The sequence below is a fragment of the Balaenoptera musculus genome, chromosome 1 (assembly GCF_009873245.2).
Source record: "Balaenoptera musculus isolate JJ_BM4_2016_0621 chromosome 1, mBalMus1.pri.v3, whole genome shotgun sequence".
Lineage (NCBI taxonomy): Eukaryota > Metazoa > Chordata > Mammalia > Artiodactyla > Balaenopteridae > Balaenoptera > Balaenoptera musculus.
In genome coordinates, this window is record NC_045785.1 from 147499243 (window position 1) to 147514810 (window position 15568).

The 15568-nt window shown below is 48.6% G+C and overlaps 1 protein-coding gene across 3 annotated transcripts in view; it reads left to right on the forward strand.

The window, feature by feature from the left end:
* LAMB3 (laminin subunit beta 3) overlaps positions 1-15568 on the forward strand; it is a 67738-nt gene that overhangs the window by 23950 nt on the left and 28220 nt on the right. The window contains exons 4-7 of one of the 3 annotated variants that reach the window (XM_036871009.1): positions 2695-3123; positions 4067-4106; positions 5063-5127; positions 5936-6090. In XM_036871009.1, coding sequence (XP_036726904.1) covers positions 5100-5127; positions 5936-6090 — 183 coding nt within the window. In that variant the 5' untranslated portion in view covers positions 2695-3123; positions 4067-4106; positions 5063-5099. The remainder of the gene's footprint in view (positions 1-2694; positions 3124-4066; positions 4107-5062; positions 5128-5935; positions 6091-15568) is intronic. The other 2 variants (XM_036871000.1, XM_036871018.1) reach the window with 2 other exon arrangements.

Consider the following 15568-nt stretch of genomic DNA (forward strand, 5'->3'; position numbering starts at 1 on the left):
CCCCTTTGAGAATGCAACTATACCTACAGGGCATGAGGAACTCTTTAAATTATATCAATGATTTCCACAGTGCGTGAATCCATTCATTCCACAAGTATTGAGCACCTCCTATGAGCCGGACACTATTTCTAGGTACTCGGAAAACAGTAGTGAACAAAATGGACAAAAATCTCTGCCTTCTTGGACATTACATTCCAGTGGGGGGAGAGAAAATAAACATGATAAATAGATAGATTGTATAGTTGGTTAGAAATTGGTAAGTATTGCAAAGCAAAACAACTCATCCATAATGTAGGGTAGGTGGGGTTGGGAATGCTAGGGGTGGGGGACAAGGACGGGGCAGGGAAGTTTGTTGTCGTTTTAAATAGGGTGGTCAGAGTGGGCCTCCTTGAGAGGGTAGCATTTGAAAAAAGAGTTCAAAGAGGTAAGAGAAGTAGCCTTGCCAACGTGGGGGAAGAGTGTTCCAGGCAGAGAGAGCAGCTGGGGCAAAAGCCCTAACTCAGAAGCAACCTGGTAATTTGCAGGCAGAACAAGGAGGCTGTGTGGCTGGAGGGAGAGGATTCAGGGGGGAGAGTAGTGATAGAGGTGGAGAAGGAACGGGCAGTGTCAGATCACATGGGGCCTCATGATTCTGACTGAAATGGGAGCTGGTGTAGGGTTCTGAGCAGGGGAGTGACAAGACCTGGTTGTGGGACTAAACAGTTAGGAGTTAGGGGGCTGTGGCAGAAGCCTGGGGTAGACGGGCTCAGGCCAGGAGGATGGAAGTGGATTCAGGTTGCCTTTGGAAAAGGGAGCTAACAGAATTGCCAGATGGATTGATGTAGGTGTGAGAGGAACGGGGGTCAAGGATGACCACTTTCCTGAGCACCATTTTCCTTGTTCTAACAAGCCAAGGCTCTGAGGGAAATGAGAGTGGAGAGCTCTGGAGCAGGATGGCGGGCAGCGGGAGAGGAAGGGGACGCAGAGGGGATGGTGTTGGAGCAATGCTCCCACCTTGCCTTTAGCCCTGGCCAGGTCCTACCCTAGCTTCTGTCTCTAGATTAGGCTTCTTGTGTCTGAAAAAACTGGGTTCTGAAGTTCAAACCCTGTGCCTGGGGCCCTGCAGTCCTGGGGGGACTAGATTCCCACTGGGGAGTGCTTAGTGTCCCTGAGGAGTGGGCTGGCTGGGCCCTCCTTGGGGTCTGCAGAAACAACATCCTGGACTTGGCTGGGAACGTGGGGGTGGGGTGAGGAGCCCACACAGAGCAATTGCCTTTCCCCTCTGTGAAGCCAAACTGCTCTGGGACCTGCCCCAGCCTGTGAAGTCTGAGATAGCTATTTACCTGGGCTCCTGGCCTCATAATGGGAGAGGAGGAGGGGGATTTAAAGGGCCCAGCCTCCCATCGCACTCCCGCCCCACCGGTCTGAGGATATGGCATTGCAACGGCTGCTTCTTCTGCTGAGTTAACTATTCATGAGTTCTTTGTCACATCCTCTTCCTGGTGGTGGGCAGAGGATGGACAGCTCCATGAGGGGCAAGCTTCCTGGAAGCCTTGGGTTCAGGGAGTTGGAGAGTTGGAGAGAAAGAGAATAGGTGGGTGGGCTCAAAGCTTGCGGGTGTGAGCAGTAACCTTTCCCTGTCGGGGACTGGAGGGGGTGTGTCTCTGTGTTCTTATTGCAGAGGCAGGGCCCAGGACGGCCAACTACTGATCCGGGTTCATTAAGCCAGATTTCACTGGAATGTTTACAGGGGTCAAGACACTAACATTTATTGGAATGTCTGTTTGCATCCAAACAACTTATTGCCCATTTTCTAATTATAGTATTTTTCCTGCCCATCTAAACTTCTTGGGCTACATTAGAATCTGAGGGTTAGAAATGCCCAGGTTACCGTTTAATCCACAAAATCCTACATTTTCCCCTTAAGCATTCTCAAACCAGTTTCTTGGACTTAACCCTCCAATTGTAGAGAATATCCTGCTGAGGAGACACTGACAGGCTGGACTGGCTCCTTAAGAGTCTCCTTTAAATAGAAACTTTGAGACAATAATGTCCAAACAAGGCCAGTGTAGGCTCTCTGGGGCCAAGATCTGAACTGGGTGACCTTCCAGATCTCTCTAAAAGCCCTCTGACCCTAACCTGGGGGGAAGACTGTCCTCCAACAGAAGCTCTCAGCCCAAAGCCCTAAGCCAGGAGCCTGCCCAGGGTCCTACAAAGAAAGCTGTGTTCTCAGGCCTGGCAGGAGGCCAGGGGAAGTTGGTCCAGTTATGCCTCAGCCTTCCTTTCCATCCCTTAGGGTCAGGTCTGTTTTCTGGCCCTCCAGGCAGGCATTCTTGCCCGGGGTGGGAGGGGCTAGGAGAGCAGCCCTTCCCGAGCTGAGAGCCATGACTCACAGGTAATTACCTGTCCTTGGGCTCCCTGCCAAGGCTGCGAGGGAGCCTGAGGGGAGACATTTAGAGTTCATTCCTGTTTATTCCTCTTAAGCTTTTCTTGGGTGAGTTGGGCTTTGACCCCTTCCTGATGAACCATAGCGTTTTAATCCCCCAAGAAACAGGGATTTTCCATTTTTTTGTTTTCCCTTGGGAGGGGTCTGGTGCTTTCCAGGGTCCTGGATGTTTGCATCTTCTCCCCTTCCAGCTCAGTGACTGGTCTGGGGCTATAACAACTTATATAGAAGCCCTGACCCTTGTGTTCTCTGCTTGGTCTTCTGTCCAGGGTGGTCCAGGACACCAGAGGAGGCTGACCTCTATGGGCCTTGGGAAAGTACCAAGCGCAGTGCCTGTCACAAATGCCAGTGTCCTTCCCCCCACCACCCCCCTGCCAGGAATCCTGGTCTCCAAAGATCACTAACATTCCCCCCACAAGGCACCCACAGGCAGGCGGGCACTGCTGAGTTTGCTGTGAGGGCTCTGGGACCGACCCACCTGCCCAGTCTTGTCTGGGGGTGAGGGTGAGGGTGCAGTGACTACAGATGGGTGTGCCAGATTCCTGAGTCCCGCCCTGCAGGGGGTGACGCCCAGCCAGGGCGGCTCCAGAGGTGAGGCCGTTGTTTAAAACCTAGGAGCCAGGAGAGGGGACTCCCACATTCAAGGCGCGCTCTCAGAGAGGCGATCTGGAGAAAGAACCGCGGCAGCACAGAGTGAGGTATGTTACCTGCCTTCACCTGCCTGGTGGGGGCTGGATGCGGGACAAGGGTTGTGTATCTGGGTGTCTGGGGCCTGGTTGCAGGGCCTGATTCATTCCTCTTCCTGGGAGCTCAGCTGAGCCAGCTAAGATCCAAAGGCTAGGTTTAATGTCTGCCACTGTTTGGATTTCTTTTTCACATCTGATAAGCATCTCAGTGACTTAGAAGAAAGCAGGTTCAGAGCTGGGGCTGAACACAAAGAGACGAAGAGAGGGTGGGCTGGCCCGGCTAGAGCTCTTCTAAGGGCTGCCCAGAATGCCTAGTTCCGGGTGTGGGTTTGGTTCCAGCCCCAGGATGGGAGAGCAGAGATAGCGCTGGAGGAAGCCAGAGGACGGGTCTCCCTCTTAGGCCACAATTGGCTGTGTGACCTCAGGCCACCTGTCTCTTCCCTGGGCCCCTGACTCCTCTGGTGGGGGATTGGAAGGAAAGATTTTGAAGCATTAGGATGTAGGATTTAAAGTTGTAGGAGTGTTCCTGGTCGCCCCCTGCCCCTGCCTTGCCAACCCCCCATCCTTCCATCCCGGCCAAAGGAGTTTGTGGCCGTCATTGGAGCAGAGTGAGCAACTGATCCAAGGCAGAGGTGGGCACTGCATGAACAGGGTGGAGCATTTGCCTCTAGGACCCTTCGAGTATCCACCCCTAGCCTCCTTCAGAATCCTTGCTCTGTGGCCTCCCAACCCCCATGTCTCCTGTACAGCCCCAGCCCATCACTGGAGACATTTTGGATTGCTTCCAGTTCAGATGAAATCCTCACTCACTTTTTTTTTTTTTAATTTTCTTTTTTAAAGACTTTATTAGAGTATAGTTACTTTATAATGTTGTGTTACTTTCTACTGTAGAGCAAAGTGAATCAGCTATCCATATACATATATCTCCTCTTTTTTGGATTTCCTTCCCATTTAGGTCCTCACAGAGCACTGAGTAGAGTTCCCTCTGCTATACAGTAGGTTCTCATTAGTTATCTATTTTATACATAGTCTCAATAGTGTATATATGTCAATCCCAATCTCCCAGTTCATCCCACCGCACCCCTTTCCCCTTGGTATCCATACGTTTGTTCTCTACGTCTGTGTCTCTATTTCTGCTTTGTAAATAAATCGTCTATACCAGTTTTTTCAGATTGCACATATATGCGTTAATATACGATATTTGTTTTTTGCTTTCTGACTTACTTCACTCTGTATGACAGTCTCTAGGTCCATCCACATCTCTACAAATGACCCAATTTTGTTCCCTTTTATGGCTGAGTAATATTCCATTGTAGATATGTGCCACATCTTTATCCATTCCTCTGTTTACTCAGTTTTAAAGACTGCTAGGCCTGCCTCTCTTTCCATCATATTCCACTACCTGCTCAGCCCAGAGATGTGGCCACCACAGCCTCACTCTCGGGGTGGCTCTGTGTGGTACTGAAGACCATGCCAATAGCAGGAGAGGGTTCAGCTCCAGGTCCTCAGCCCCTTTGACCCACTCATCGTTGCGCCTGTAGGTGGGCCAGGCCCTGAGAAAGGACACTCCTCTTTCCTGGGGAGGCATCAAGGCCCTGGACTTCTCCTGCAAAGGGTCCAGCCCTTTCCTGCTCCCCACGTTGTCCTTCTGACCATGTGGGGTAGGGCAGTGTCGATCCTCCTCCCCTCTATTTCAGAGGGGGAAGCTGGAGTCAGGGAGTGGGTGGCGTTATCCCAGGGCACCCTGGGAGTCACATGCCAGCTGGGACAGGGGGCCAGGTCTCTGGCATTTTCAAAGTTTTTGGCTACAGATGCACCTGCTTCTCCGAAGTGTCCTAGGTCAAGACCCTAGGCAAAGCCTTCTGAGAAAACATGAGTTCAGAAACAGAAAAGGGCTGGTGCACCCTAGGAGTTTGCATGGTTTCACCCAGGCTGCTTTGTTCTGTCCCAGGTGAGGTCCTGGGTGGGAATCATCCCACTGGCTGAAGATGAGGCTGCTCCTTCTCCTGTATTTTGGTAAGTATCCCTTCCCATCCTTCCAGGCCCTGTCATGTACCAGGGAGGGGACAGCCGTGGGTAGGAGGACAGTCTACCAAAGTGTGAGCATCACCAGTCACCCTGGGGTCTTTAAGTTTGGGACACATGTCTACTGGGATGTCCATGAGGTTTCTCTGTCCTGGGGGCCTTTGAAGAAGATGATCTTGAGAGGCTCCCAAATGTCTTCTTCCTACCTGAGGGTGGTTTGTGGCTCCCCCAGTGCCCTGCATGGTTTATTTCCCGTCCTCTCACTCTCAAGCTGGTCCCAGAGCCATCATGGCTTGAGTTCTCGATGTTCAGTGAATTGCAGCTGGGTACTCCCAAAGTGTGGCAGGGTCACCTTTACAGATAAAGGAGCAGACAGAATGCAGGTATCTCCCAGTGTCCCACAAACAGCCAGCAGCCGGCGCTACTCTGGGCTGTTGACAGAGGCCACGCTGCAGGTGAGGAGAGCTGTGGGCCGTGTCCTGGTGGCTGAGCGTGTGTCTGCAGCTCTGTTCTAAAAAGCCACATATGGATGCTACGTTTCAGGATCATCCGGGCTTTTTAGCTGCCGGTGTTTCTCCTCCTTTCTTTTTAGATTGGGGGCTACAGACTATAAAATCAGCTTTTTTAGCAAACAGCATCAGGATTGCGATTATTCCCACAACCAGCAGGTGGGAGCATGAAGAAGATGGAGAAGAGGGTCTAGTCTTGCCGATCGACGTCGGCTTCCCTGGGCACGCTGGGCTGGCCGGTTAGACCCTCTTCTCTCTAGGCTGCACCCCTGTACCCCCTGTGATTTCAGTCCTGCCCAGCGTCCTGTGTGCCCAGCAAGCCTGCTCCCGTGGGGCCTGCTATCCACCCGTTGGGGACCTGCTCATTGGGAGGACCCGGTTTCTCCGAGCTTCATCTACCTGTGGCCTGGCCAAGCCGGAGACCTACTGCGCCCAGTATGGCGAGGTAGGCTCTTCCTCCATGGCCTCCGGGGGCTGGAAGAAGGCGAGCTGGGGTGGGGGTGGGGAAGCCTGCCATCTGTTCACTGAATACTTAGAGTGGACTTGCTATCGGCTTAGATCCATGCGCTGTGGGGAGTGCAAGAAAAGTGTATGACCGGATCTCTGCCTCTAAGGAATTTTCACCTTTGTTGGGCAAGAGAAAACGTACTCAGAACTAGCAAAATAGCTCCCTTCTGTCTTTTGCTTGATAAAGCTGGAGTTTTTCTCAGCCCTTGGGCCTGGGCAGGACAGTTTTCCAAGTCTTGGGAATAAGCAATCGGATAGATAGGGATCCTTTAGTTGTGTGGAGTGTAAGGCGCCATCTCTGGTGGACAGCGTCAAGGCTGGTGGAGCACAGATGCTGGGACGTGTGCAAGGCTTGTGTTCTTGCTGAGGGGGGAACCGAGCTGTGCCATGGCCCCTCTCTTGCTGCCATCTCTTTGGCTAGTGTTGGGGAAAGGGTGTGGCTGGAGCTACCAAATGATTATAGGCTGGAGTTTATCCTTCTATGTTTTGCAGTCGTCACGTATGACTTACCTCTCAGCCTCTGCATGTTTGGGCCACATGTTTTACCACTCTGGAAGAAGTGGGAGACATTTTTTTTTGCAGAATTTTTTTTAATTAAAAAAATTTTTTTTTGAAGTATCGTTGACTTACAATGTTGTATTAGTTTCAGGTGTATAGCAAAGTGATTGAGTTACATTCTTTTTTAGATTCTTTTCCATTATAGGTTATTATAAGACATTGAACATAGTTCCTTGTGTTATACAGTAGGTCCTTGTTGGTTATCTATTTTATATATAGCAGTGTGTATCTGTTAATCCCAACCTCCTAATTTATCCCTCCTCCCGGGGAAATATTCAAATTGCTGTTAAAGGACACAGATCAGTGAGACAAAAGAGGAAGTGACTTGAGGTTAGCAAGGAGGTTCAGTGGCTCAGCTGATAAGGAAACGAGCTGAGCAAATCCAGGCACTGGAACTCTTTGACCTACGTCAATTATCATCACCTATTTAGGTAACTGATTTTTTTCAAAGAGCCTTTGTGATTTTTCTTCTACTTTGCCTCTGGACCTTTCTGGTAGGAACTTTGGTTTTCTTTTCTTTTCCCTTCAACAAGGTTGAGGTCTTTCCTTGCTCCTTGTGTTTACCAAGGTGGAAATCACTCAGTGTTTTCTTGTTTCCCAGCTGCCTGTCTCATTTGGCCATTTTTCTGCCCTCAAAACACAGGTTTGGACAAAGGGAAGAGTGAGGGAGTGGTTTTCCCTTGAGCCTCTGCATCTCTTGGGGTAAAAAGACAGAGAGAGAAAGGGAGTGAGAGAGATTAATGGCCATGAAGGAGGCTTGGGTTGTCTGTGGTTTCCTCTTTCTGGGTGGTCCTTGTCTTCAGGACCATGGAGATGGTATCTGATCCCATCTCTGGCCTCACTGCCTTTCCAGTCCCCAGTGTTCTTTTGGCCACTTTTTAATCATAGGTGGTACTGTATAGTGGCTTTGGAGGTGCTGAGCAGAGATGGCTGTGGTTTCTGCATCTCACCCACTTGGATGTGGGAAAGCCCATTTGACAGTGTTGGGTAAGATGGCCAGCATCAGGCGAGTCCTCCCTGTGAGCCCAGATTACTCCACAAGCATCAGGGGACCTGGCAGTATTGAGCTTTCTAGGCAACAGAATGGTTTTAGTTGCTGCCTTCCCACACATCCTCCAATCTTGTGCCACTGAGCCATGTCTAAAATTTTCAGGGAGTCCTCTGCTGATTCCCTTCCTTGGGCTGATCCGTATTCTGGGATGGGAAGCAAGGAGAGATCGTAGGCCCCTGTGTTGGGATGTTCCTCGGCCACAGCCCTGTCTGGACAGCCTCTTTCCCTCTAGGCTGGGCTTTTGGCTTCATCCTGACCTGCCCTCTGCCTCTCTCAAATGCCCCAGGGAGCCAATTGCTTCCCTTGCTCTTAAGCAGCCCCTTGAGAGAAAAACTGGGTGCTTGCAAAAGAGAAGTCTAGACTTTTGCAAGCATGGGGATGGATAAATCTCAGTTATTTTGGTGCTGTGAAAGTTGAGAAGCATTGGTTCTTTTTTTCCTTTTTCTATAAGGGGGAATAAATCCATGTAACCTCTTGCAAGAGTGGAGGATAGGGCATCTTGAGTGCAGTGTGTAGCCCCAGGTCTGCCACTAACTTGTGGTGCGATCGTGGGCAAAATATTACCCCTCTCTAAGTCTTGCTTTCCTCTTCCATGAATGAGTGTTAGAGAAATGGTCTTTAGGGTTGCTCTTTGCTCCAATTTTCTTTGGGAATGAGCTGCCTGCTGAGAACCAACTTCTCTCCCCCACCTGTCTCCTCTCTGCCTTTTCTGATTTCTCTTTCCTTCTCCCTTCCCTACCTAACCACCTAGAGGCCACTGGTTGCCAGCAGTGAAGATACACGCTAAAGGCACAGATACTCCTCTATACAGGTGTACCCTGAACCCTCACTTGGTGCAGGGGCAGCTGTGTGATGAAAATTAGGAATCCAGATTTAACTCTGATGAGTTCCAATTTCAGTTTTTAAGTTTATTTTATTATTAAATGATATTATAGTAACTATAACTTATTAAGCACATATTATATGTATCAGGCACTATACTAAGAGTTTTATATAAATTATCTCAATTAATTTTCACAATACTCCATGAGGTGGCTCTTATTATCCCCGTGAGCTATTGGGAAAGTTTGGGTGTGTGCTGGGACTCCCAAACTTCTGATGGAAACACATAGGTATTGAGTTTTCTGAGTAGTTAGAGATGGAGGTGCAATGGCCAGCCCCAGCTGGAAGGGAAGGTGGCATGGTGCAGAGGTGCATTCCTAGGGCCTGCCCCTTCCATCCCCCTGCATCCCTCTCTACCGGCTCCCACCTCCATATACATACCTTCCTTAAGTCATAGCCTCTGGTTACTGCCTCTGTTCTATTTTCATGCAGAGGTGACATGGTGAGCCCTGAGCCCAGTAAAAATCACCCAGCACCTGCTGCCTGCCTGTCTACTGGTATGGCATGAATGTAAGTGCTTTAGGGATTTATGACTCTGGGACATTTTAGCATTGCTCGCTGCCCCCTGCCAACCCTGAAGAAACTCAGGAGCAGTGGGGACTCCTTCCTGTTCAAAAATTGTCTCTCCCAGCTCCTGATCTCAGAGTGCGGCTCCTTTCTTGTGGGTCAATCTTAGCCTGTTAGCATGTCACCTCTTCTGCCTAATTTTGTCTCACCGGCTCAATCCTATTGTCCTTGAGGCCTGGCTTCTATGGGTTTTGGGTCCATATTGCAGCCTTTACAATGGACATACGACTCAGCCAGCTTTGCCTTGTGCGCCCACCCCAACCCAGCTTTGCCCTTCTGGGCCTACCTGCCTTGACTACTCGTTAACTGTCCAGGCTTGAACCCAGGCTGATCTTTACCAAAATGGCCCGAGGCTGCAGTCCCACCGTGTCCCCTGGCTCTCTCTCTTCCAGCTCCTAGGTAACCTCGGAGTAAACTCACTGCACCATTTTTCCCTAAAACCCAAGGCATGGATGAAAATGTCTGTGATGTCTCCCTGCCCTCATTCTCGTCTGTGCTTCCTCTGAGCCTTAGTTCTTCATTTGAAAAATAAGAGTAATGACAGCACCCACTTCCAACAGTTGTTGTGAGGACTGTATAAAGGAAGGAGCCAAGTGACCACTGGGCTGGTGTCTGGAAGATGCTAAATGTCCCATCCCCCTCTCCCCACCTCCCGGGGACCTGTGTCTGCACGCAGGGGCCTCTGCATCTGTGAATCATGCTCCTGAGTGTTTCTTCCTGGATCAGGACACACACTCGCATACTTATTGAAATCAAACTGCCCTTGGGCCAGCCCACTTTCTGCTTCCAAGGCGACCGCTGCCCAGCTGATTTGCAGTGGGCTGCTGGGAAATCTGGAAGTCGTCGTGGTTAATGAAGTCACCCGACTGGGGGTGAAGACTCTCTAGGTCTGGTCCTGGCTCTGACACTTAGAATAGGAACATGACCTCAAGAAGGTCATGGTTTCTGTCTAGACCATCATTTCCCCATTCATGAAATGAAGGAGTTGGGTTAGTCAGCCTTTGTTTGTACAGCTCTAACATCTCTGGCAACTTCTGGCTGGGCTGTATGTGACCCTGAGGGTTGGCCATCGTCTCTGTCAGGTGGGTGCTGGCAGGGGCTGAGCCATGACCTTCAGTCATCTCTGGGCTGGTGCACGCTCCTTGGGAACCAGTGGGTTTCACCTGGAAGTTTTCCAGCCCTGATTTCTGCTCCTGACAATGTCTTCTCCAATGTTGTGTCTGTTCCCTTAAATGCTTTATTTATCCCCCAGTCCCTCCCTTTCTGGGGGAAAAACTTAATTACCCAGCTGCCTTAATAACAGTCTTACACAGTGCATTCCTCAGGTTAATTAGCTGTGTAAACCAAACAGCTGTCATTTTTATCTCTTGGAAACAAGCTAAGGAGCAGTAGCCAGTTGACGTCCCCTCCTCCACACACACACACACAGACACACACACACACATGCACAGAAGCACACTCACACCCACAGGCACACACCCCGACAACCACTGCCTTTCTGTGTTTGAAAGTCATCTGTTTTCTTGACGTTTTGCATGGCTAATGTGTAGGCAGAGGATGTGAGGATGTGAGGATGCATTCATATCCATCCTGAGGTCCTTGTCCTCCGCTCACAGAGGACTTTGAGCCTGTCTCTGACCAAAATATCTGCCCTCCTATTTCCCAGAAGTTCTTAGCATGTATGAAACTTTCAAAGCTCCTACCATTGGGGATTTATTCTTTTGGATGAAGCATCATTGAGCTCTTTGTTTAAAATGCAGACACCCTTGGGAAAGGCATCTTGTTAATCTATCATCATGTATATTTCAGGAAGGGTTTGCTTATCAGAAAATTAGCTGTGGCTTTTGCAAAGGGCCCTAAGAGAATAAGACCCAGAATGAGTACGTTTTGAGGGGATAGAAGAAAATGAAAAGGGACACTTAGAGAAAGAGTTGCTATCAGAGGGGAGCAAAACATGGGGTGTGGAATGTGAGATTTTTGGGTCCTGGTTGTTATGGGTTGGGGATTGTGGCTTGTGGGGTTAAAAGGAGGGAAGAGAGTGGAAAAGTGAGATGGAAACCTGGACACAAATCTGGGTGGCCTCACGACTTTGCTGGCCTGGCTTCTCACCACCTTGCTCCTTGGGTCAGGTCCCTAGAAGCTCTCTGGGCAGTGTCTTGCAGACCTACCTTGCTTCTTTGCTCTCAGGGGCTATAGGAATCATTGTCACTCGTAGAGCTTTCAGAGGTCCAGGAATGCAAACCAACTCTCTGCAATCAGGTCTAGGGGGATAATTCTGTTTCTGTAGAAGTCTGGGCTGAGGGTGAGGCTGCCCTTACTAGGGGAGAAGAGAGGGAACATCCTGAAAACCAACTCTAGTCCCTGTAATTTCCCATGGTTGCCACGTGACTGCTGTGTCCCTTGAAGCAGAGTACGATGAGAAGGTTTGGAGGCAGAGAGCCTGGTAGAGGAATCCCTCCTTCTTCTCTTCCTAGCCCTGTGGATTTGGACACATTTCTTAGCTTCTCTAAGACTTGCTTTCCTAATCTGTCAAATGAGGATACCCACCATTTAATATAATATACCTACCTCAGAGATTTTGGAAGCATAAAATGAGATAAGGTATGTATCGTGCTCAGGACAGAGCCTGGTGCAGTGTAATTTTGGGGTGTGTGGTATTCATCATCTCTGTCATCAGCTTTAGAATTGAGCTATCTAAATTTAGTTTAGATGGAGATAAGGGCTCTGCTGAGTTAAGGCTTTGGTCAAGATGTTACTTCATGACAGTGCCTCCTAGCACTGGGGACCTCCTCCCACCTGGCACCACAACAGGTCTCGATTTTTAAAATTTGCTGGCAGTATCCATTGACATAGAAATGGGAAGGCTTGTGGATCATAGTGCGGTCTAATGGAGGCCTTGCTGACCAAGGTCTGAGGGTCCCCTCTTCCCCTGCCCACTTTGCTGGGAAGCGTGTTTCTTTAGTACAGTGTTTGGCCAATGTCTTATTTTTCTCTTGCTTCTTTTGCATTGTTGTTTGGAGTGTCTTTAACCTCTGAGCAGATAAGCTGGAGTGGGGGAGAATTGTAATAGCATGTTAAAACAAGAAGGAACTTTATTATCTCATCCCACCCCTGCATTTTACCAATGAGGAAGGTGAAGTGGAGGGAATGTCTTTCTTGTAGGCAGCTGCATTTTTTTTTTTTTTTTTTTTTTGGTGCTGGCTTTCTTTTGGCCCTGGCTGGCAGCCATGACCCTGACTACAGCTCCTTAGATAGACACAGGCAGTCTCTGACTTGCTTGTGGGAGGGAGTTGGACCACGTATAACCAGAGCCTGTTTTCCTATTTTCCCCCAGAATTAGCTCCATGTTCTGCAAAGGCACAGAGCTTTGATTTGCATTGCTTTCCTTTTTCCACCCTCTCCACTGTGATTCAGGCTCCCACTGGCTCTTGCTCTCTCCTTTGCCTCCCCCATTGCTCTCTGGGAGGGTTTGTCTTCCGGCCAGACCGCTGAGCTTCTAGAAAGCTCCAGGATAAGGGAAAAGGCCCAGTCTTTCCAGACTGAGGGGAGCAGCAGCCAAACTGGCTGGAAGCCTGACAGGCTGAATGGATAATAATGCTGTGTCTCTGAAGTAGCACAGCCAGGGGGATGCTGGCCAAATGACCCCAGAGAGAGAGGCAGCTGCAGCTGGGAGAGACAGAGGAATGTAACACATATGAAAGGAGGAGCCTCATGTTGAGAAACACACACACACACACACACACACACACACACACACACACTCTTATACACATACTACCTATAGACATACAAGAATAAAATAGGAAGGGAAACTGAGGCCCAGAGAAGAGAGGGAAGAAATTGGCAACTTGCCTTCATGTGGGCTTCTGCCATAAGCCGCACTATTTCAGGCCTCCATCCCTCTAGCTGATTGACAAGCAGAGCTACTTAAAATACCTGTCCCAAGCCTTATGGCTTAGCCTGTCTCTGAGGATTGAGATAATCCCTCCTTTAGCTATGTTACTGTGATAAGCGGCACGTAGATGTTAAGCTCATGAGGCCATCTGATCCCTCCATCATTGTCTGTGCACGTGGAAGGCAGGTGGAGAAGGCGTGGGGTACCCCAGACTGACTGTGAAGACAGGGTGGAGGCAGGGTAACAAGCCCATGCTGAGTACCCTGTGCCTTTTTAGTTTGTTTTGCTTTACAATAATGCCTGAATATAAAAGTTAGTATATATCCAAGGCATCAAAGTTTAAAATTTTTTATTAAAAAAGAACAAAGAAAAAAAGTTACCCGTAATGCCATTTCCCAGAGATATTAGGTTAAACTGTATGCAGTTGCCATTTTTGTTGGTCAAGATGGCTGAATATCAACCATTTCATTTGGTTCAACCTAATATATTGGTGTATTTCCTTCCACATATTTTCTATTCCTTCAGGAATATATATTTGTGATCATGACATGTATACAAGCTTATGCCCAACTTTTTTTCAGAGAACATGATAATTTTTTTCATAAAACATTATAATGTAAGCATTTCCCCCATGCAATGAAAATCTTTCTTTCAACAGTCTTTTTAATGGTATATAATATTGCATCATTTGGGAATATCAACGGCATTTCCCCAGTCCCAGGTTGAGTTGTTCCAGCTCCTATGTCCCATGGCCCAGGGGGAAAAAAAGAGCCTTGTTTCTGGCATTCTCCTGGCCAGGGAACAGGCTGGGATCAGTTCCCAACAGAGCAGGGGGGTCTCTGGTGACAGGTCGCCAGAAGGCAGCTGGCCCTTGTCAATCTGCAGGACATGTGCTGAGTGCAGATGGAGGTTGGGGAGTGGAAAAGTTTGCCTCTGAGAGGCTGGCCAGAATGGGGAGAAGGGCATGCTTGCTGCCAGGGACCAAAATAGGATTCTGGAGGAGACTCAGATTCCAGCAAGAGGCGTCTTTTGCCCAGACAGGATTATTTTAAGTGCTCAGGTATTTATTTTAGCCACTGACACATCTGCAGTCTCCGAGTTAACTGAACTAGGTTAGCCTGACAAGCCAGCTTGCTTCCCAGAGTGCTTTCTCTGTCTGAGGCTAGGCCATGGTCAGCCTCAGGGTCAGACCAAGCCCTTTGGGTGAGACAGAGATTGTCACTCTTTACCATGTTTCCCACAATGTCTGTGCACCCAGGTGGTTTCCTAGTGGAAATGAGAGGATGACAGAGAAGGAGGGAGGGAGAGAGAAAGAGAAGAGTAAGGAAGGGGTGGGGATGGGAAGGGAGGAGGAGAAGAAGAGAAAGAAGTAAGGAGGGATCCTGTCTGGTGCTGGTGCTGGCACTGGCTATCAATCAACAGGAAAGTCACATAGCCTCTTGGAGCCTCAGCTTTCTCACATGTGAAATGGGAATAATATTACCACGTAGGGTGGTTGTGAGGCTTAAATAGGTTATTGCACAGAAACTTCTGATACAGTACCTGGAACATGGTAAGTGCTCAATCACTTAATACTGATGTTTGTCACCTCCTCACTCCCTCATCCCTCCTTTTAAACTCCCAGGAAGGGAGAGTCTAGTAATAATGTAAATGAAAATGCTAGCATTTACTGAGCATTTACTATTCATTCAAAAAGTATTTATAGAGGGCCTACTAAGTGCTGGGCACTTTGCTAAGCACTGGGATACAGCATAAAGGAAAGTAAGTTCTGCCCTCATGGAGTCTACATTCTCACAGGGGGAGGCAGACAGTAAACAAACACTGTGAGCAAATAAATTGACAGTAAATGAACAATATGTCAAGTGGAGATAGTACTATGAAGAAAAATGTAGCAAGGCAAGGGATGGACAGTGGGTGCTGTTTTATATAAAGCATATGTGCCAGCCATTATAAGAGCATTGAACATCCCCCCAATATTGTTTTTTTATATTTCATAATCATTTTTAATTCTTTTTTGTATTCTTTTCCATTATAGTTTATTATATTTTATTTTTACAAGAGATTGACTATAGTTCCCTGTGCTGTACAGCAGAACCTTGTTGTTTATCTATTTTATATAGAGTAGTTTGTATCTGCTAATCCCAAACTCCTAATTTATCCCTTCCCCTCCTTCCTCTCCGGTAACCATAAGTTTATTTTCTATGTCTGAGTCTGTTTCTGTTTCGTAAGTAAGTTCATTTGTATCATACCAAAAATTATTGTTTAATAAAGCACTTTGGGACATGATGAGGACACCTCCAAGTACCAGGAAGGGTGACAATCCTCTTGTTTTGCAGATTGGAGGTGGGAGCTGCAAAGTGGGGTGGGAAGCAGAGGCTCACAGAGCCAGGACTCCTGACTCCCCTCTCGCCTCCTCCACTGTTCCAGGCTTTGTCAACGGTGCAGGGGGAAGAGCGGTGTTGA